General features: G+C 41.2%; 1 protein-coding gene across 6 annotated transcripts in view; it reads right to left on the bottom strand.

The window, feature by feature from the left end:
• The window catches only part of nat16 (N-acetyltransferase 16), a 35975-nt gene continuing 29975 nt past the window's right edge, over positions 1-6000 (bottom strand). For 5 of the 6 annotated variants that reach the window (XM_042401248.1, XM_042401253.1, XM_042401251.1 and 2 more), the window contains 3 exons: positions 4145-4369; positions 1739-2082; positions 1-1515 (listed from right to left, as the gene is read on the bottom strand). In XM_042401248.1, coding sequence (XP_042257182.1) covers positions 1287-1515; positions 1739-2082; positions 4145-4369 — 798 coding nt within the window. In that variant the 3' untranslated portion in view covers positions 1-1286. Of the gene's footprint in view, positions 1516-1738; positions 2083-4144; positions 4370-4880; positions 5045-6000 lie in introns of those variants that run through there. The other variant, XM_042401254.1, reaches the window with a different exon arrangement.

Raw genomic sequence — 6000 nt, 5'->3', positions numbered from 1 at the left:
TTAATCATTTCTGTTAACATTTTATTGCAGCGTTTAAGTGAAAATATTAAATTAGTAACATATATATACAGTCCAAGTTCTGAAACAAACAAAAAAAGACAAAAGCTAAGACATAAGCTTGACGGTAATGAAGGATAAAATGTCAGTCATTTTGTGACTGAGCATGTTCATTTCACTGACAGGCTTTGTTTGTTGTTTTGCAAAGATCTGTAAAGTACCCCTATTTGATCCTAAACTATTCCTTTTCATTGTAACATAGACACAACCTGTCTGTGTAGTTTTAAAGTGCCTTCAGAGTTGTGCAGATTTAGTAACCCAACTCAGCTTGTGTACATATTTAGAAGTTTCATATTTACAGAAAGAACAGAGATGAAAGGTTTGAGATGCCCTACGGGTACTTGAATTTCTTTTCTTCAAAGACCAGCATTTGCATGTTCAGTGTTTTAAGGTTTTAGGTTACATCACTGCTACCGGTGTGAGAAAGCTTCCCCATGCTCATCTCTCTTATTACACCTTCTCATGTCATAAGACACACAGAGGGTGGACACAATGTCAAAAACACCTGAAATCAATGCAGTAAAACCTGAATACAAGGTATGCTAATAAGGTGATGATTCAACTTTATGGTAATTTTTATGGCAGCAGTTTGCAATGTTGTTGCATTTAACTGTTTTAGGAGTGGATGTGTAGAGTTCCACTTTGATGACATAGGGAGAGATCGTTCACCAATTGCAAACTGTCTTGACATCGTTGATGTAATTATCCTCAGGTCTGACTGTCATTTTATGAAAATCAATTTCATAAATGTGTTTGGGTGAGTTTCCACAGGTCCAAACTTTGGACCCATGAAGACACCAAAAAGTTGTTACTGTTATTTTCTCTCCTCTGTTTATGTACAGGAGGCATGCAATTTTAGAAACACATTTAAAACTGTGACCTTGAAAATGACTGTAAAGTTGTATCAAGACCCATGACAAATTGAAGATTAGAGTCTTTACAAATGTACTATTTGTCACAAATATACTGTCACTGATTACATGATGTGTTTGTGATTTTGTGTCCACACTCTGCATTTGTTAGTGTATTGTCATATCAAACTGCATTCTTAGAAGTTTTGGTTTTTAGAAACTACATTTAGTTAGCTTGGTTTCTATCTTTTTAGACTAGAGGGTTGTGTGTTTCTGTTAAGTGTAATTGAGTTGTGTCCGTTCCTTTTTGTCTAGACCCTTGTCTTCGTTCCTTTCTGGCTCCTTCATCTTCTACTCTTTTCCATCCGCCTTCTGTAACTACACGACGTCTGACTCCACCACACATTGCTCGGTGTACTCCTTCACCAGCTCCACACTCAAGGTGTTGTTGCAGAATTCAGCCATGGGTTTCCAGAGTGGTGGATCCAGGAACATCTGGCACATCACGTGACCCTTCAGGGTGGTGGTGTGGCGCTGCAGGTGGTACAAGAACTGCTGCCTAGCCAGGTCCAGGTCTTTACCAAACATGTCAATGTTCAGGTAATACCTGGTTCAGAAAAAGTGCATCAGTCAAATGTTATGAGTAAAGCCACTTTGTGTAGTATCTATTGAATTTACAACTCTGGCTCCCCCAGAGATCAAAAGATGCTATGGTAGACAGAAATCACAGCCACCACATTGTTTTACATTTCTTTGTGGACTGTAGTTGTCCCTGACTTAACTTGCAACATCTGTTTGGCATTATGAATAAATAAAGAAAGAACAGTTACCAGTCATCTCCGATGGGCACCCTGAAAGGGAAGGTACAGAGGCTGGCCACGGTAGGGTTGGCCACATCATCCACCATCCAGTCAATATCCTTCTTCAGTAGGATGGCCATGTTACTGGGCATAGGCTTGAATGGCTGCCAGTCTTGAATAATGGTGGCATTAGGAAGGACCCCCTGCATCAGGTCAGTGGTCAGATAAAGCCGATGGATAGCTGTATGGTCAAGGCGCACCGGAGGAGGATTAGAGGAGGAGATGGACAAAGACGATTGGATGTCTCCAGCCAGACCAAGTTCAGACAGACGGAGCTTGAGGTCTTCAGCTCTGAAGCGCACCAGCAGAATACCCTGTAGAGAGAAAATAAGTGGTGAACTGTGACTATTAGAGCTAGGCCTTTTGCTCAGCCAAAATACACCCCCGTCCCCCAAAACACACACACAACAAAAAGAAGCAACAGGGCAAAAGATTTTGCGAGGGATAAGCAACTGTAACACTTTAACTAACCATGATGTAAGGTAAACAAAAACAGGCAAAATAAACATTTTATGACAGGCCATGCCAAACTCTAACAGCAAACTACGAGCGCTACGCTCGTAGTTTGCTGTTGTCTTCAGTTGATCTTCAGTTGATCTTGCTCTACCCAGCAGAGGGCAATTACAGCACCTCTCTGGGTGGCATGGATCCTTGGCAAAAAGAAAAAGCCATTCACTGACACTGACAAAAGAATGCATGCTAGCAAGCGAGACACCAGGTAATGTCATGTATCAAGTCAATACCCATGTCAGATATAACAACTGCCAGAAGGGTAGATGTTTGAGCCTCAGACATTTTTGAAACTCTTTTGGCTCAGTGAGGAAAGCTGATGTTATGTTCCTGGCTGTGGATGAATCCACCAACAACTCTGACACAGCTCAATTTTTTTTATTTGTGCGTTTTTTTGATATTGACTACTTCAGAGAGGACATCCTGGGCCTAATACCACTGGAAGGACATACAACTGGTGAAATCATTTTCCAGAAGATAGTTGCTTTTTTTTTAAAGACAATGGACTTAATTTGGAGTGTGTTAACATGCTAGTTACAGACGGTGCTCCATCTATGGCATGGAGAGTGAAAGGCCTGTCTGCACAACTGTCTGCTATTGCACCGAGGATGAAATCGCTCCAATGCCTCATCCACAAGAGAGTGCTGTGCACTCGACTTAGTGGTGAGTTGAAAAATACTATGGACTCAGTTATGTCTATTATTAACTTTCAAACAATATTCAATAACTTCACTCTTATACAGTGTAGTGTCCTCAAAATCACTTCACACATCGATGGGCTCCTGTTGGTTATACTACAATGCTTAGTTTGGGAAAAAAGGGTTAGGGGTTATTGAATATTGGCTGAAGTATGTCTTCTCGGTGCTGCATTTTGTAGACGGTCCCTGCGCACTCGCCTCACAGCCGGCTGTACATAGAGAACAATGTTATTTGTCCAGCTCAGTGGACAACTTGTTTTGGTGAAATTAAGGTTGTAGCTCATTGTCTACCTTACTACGGTAGGAAAGAGGCCTCGTTTGTGTATTAACAACTTTTCGCTTATGAGTTATTCAAATGTTCATCACTCTTAAGTGTCCTCTGGAAACACTTCCGTTGTGTTGTGGTATTTGCACAAAATGCTATGCATGTGTTGTAAAATTGATGAAGATGTTTTCTTAATTTGCTTTTGTTTTGTCTATTTGCATGTGTTTTCTTAAGTTGCAGTGCATTTGCCCTTGTCGGCCACTGTATTTGAGGGATAACTTTGCAACGAGATTTGATGACTTTGACATGCCCAAAGAATTTTGTGAGGACCCTCACAGGATCATTGACATGCAAGCATCATCTGATCTAAGCGTGCACTTGAGAAAGAGGGCTTCACAAAGTTTTGGACTATGTGTATTGATGTGGAGAAATTCCCAAACATGAAAAGGCCATTTTTGTGTTAACAATGCTCGGATCAAGATATACCTGTGAATCCAGCTTCTCTCACATGAATGACCTAAACACTAATGCTCGTGCCTCCTTCACAAACGAGCGTTTGTATTACTGTTTGTGGATTGCCCTCACTTCATATGAACCAGCCTTCTCTGCCATTGCCCAGTCAAAGAAGTGAAATCTTATCAGTAGCCTATAGGCATCTATGCTAGGCCTATCTGTGTTTTCTAATTTGTGAGAGTTAAAGACAATTGAAGAATACTGAAAGGATGTGGTGCACGTTAACTGATGTTTGTCGATTAAAATAAATGAAATAGTTAATTGAAGATGGAGAAGTACACAGACTAACAGCATTGTACATAAAGCACGTAGATCAATAACAACAGCCATTAACCACAAACACAAGCCCAAATGAAAAAAGGGGTTTTATCCTGCTTTTGTTGCTGGTACCTGCTTGGTTATGAGGCGATACTTCTGGAAGTCCTTGGGTCCAAGCTGATCATCACGGGTCAGACGGGTTACTTTGACCTCTGGGTATTTGGATTTGACAAGTTCGCAGCAAAAGCGCAGCAGAACACCCGCCACACCCTTGCCCCTTTCCTGAGGGGCAACACGGAGACCTTCTACCAGCATAGTCTCCCCATTGTCAATCACACACACCGACTCCAGAGCAATCTGTCAAGGATCACAGAGGAAGACAAAAAATGACATGATCACTAACAATCATATTAACAATATCATTTTAAGAACTTTACACCATTTCTACAGCTGGAGCTGAGCAGCATGACTGAAAAAATCCTATTTCTCTGTTTTTTGGAAACAGTAATCGGAGAATGGAGCACAAGCCCTATATTCATCCATGCATTTTCTGCAGTTTATCTGGGTCCGTGTCATGGTGGCAGCAGACTAAGCAAGATGCCAGCAGAACCACATCATCTGCAAAAAGCAGACGATCATCTGCAAAAAGCAGATGATATAGGCAGTTGTCAGTCTAGAATGGAGCAGCGTGGATGAGAGACAGCACCTCCTTGTCTGAGGCTATCACTCTCCTCCGGAAAACAGTGGATTGCTCCCTTCAAGGTGTGAATCATCAGCCCAAGTGACTAAGTATCCTGGGGTCTTGTTCACAAATGAGGGTAAAATGGAACACAACATTGACAGACAGATTGGTGCCACATCACTGTACCAGACTGTCGTATTGAGGAGGGAGCAGCCTCAGGATTGGGTGCAGGATTAGGATGCTTCTTGGAGGTATTCTGGGCATGTCCAACTGGATGGGGGACCCAGGGCAGACCCACAAGCTGGAGAGATTACATATTCCATTTGCCAGGGAATACCTTGGGATACCCTCGGAGGAGCTGAAGGACATGGATGGCAAGAAGGATGTCTGGGTGTCTAATGTAGCATGTTGCCACTGTAATCCTCCTACATCTTTCCAAAAAGCTTTAGCGTAACAAATTTAGTCTAAAACACTTATTACATCTGATCAAATGTAAACACAGAAAGTGAGTCTCCTTAAATCCTTGTAGCTGTTGTAGTGAACTTCCTGCAGAAATTCCATAAAGGCTCAGTGGACCTACATTCGGTTTTGTTTCAACAGGTTCACACAAACATGCCAAGTGGATATGGAAAGTATAATTTGAACTTTGTTAACATTAGTGTGTGGCTGTGGCTTACTTTCAGCCCATATACAATAAAGGGATTCTGCAATTATGGCTAATAAACTGCAGTTAATGACAACAGCTAAGGGGATTTTCAAGGAACTACTTTCTGTGTTTACTTTTGGCCAAACTCAAAGACATGTTTGACATGAGTCCTGTTTGATGGAAGTCAGTTGGAAAGCTGTAGAAGGCTTATGCCCTCTTATGTTGTTCTTGCTTGAGTCAGTTTTTCTTAAATCTCTACAATGGAGGGTGTGAGTACAATGTTATTACAAATGGACACAATGGACCCAAATATGAGAAAAATTCCACGTTGATTAGGTTTATTTACTTAGTGAGTGTTCCTTTAACATAAACTGCACATGGACAGCCTAGTAAATTCACTTTCCTGAACACACTCTGAATCCCATTAAGAAACTGGCAATAGCAAATGTTTGCTTTCGGCCAAAGGTCAAAGTTAGTGGGGACTGTTTTTCAGTTTGGAGGGGTAAGGCATGGAAAATAGAATGCTATCCTTTAATGTACAGTGATTTGCAAATATTATGGCAACTTCTTTGAAATATCTAAAATATGTCCTTTACATCTTAGGTGGCTGTTTCTGGTTGGACTTTGCTCCTAATACTAGATGGCACTTTTAGGGTTGTT

The sequence above is a fragment of the Thunnus maccoyii genome, chromosome 22 (assembly GCF_910596095.1).
Source record: "Thunnus maccoyii chromosome 22, fThuMac1.1, whole genome shotgun sequence".
Classification (NCBI taxonomy): Eukaryota; Metazoa; Chordata; class Actinopteri; order Scombriformes; family Scombridae; genus Thunnus; species Thunnus maccoyii.
Note: the sequence above shows the minus strand (reverse complement) of the source record. Positions and strands in the feature narration are given on the sequence as shown.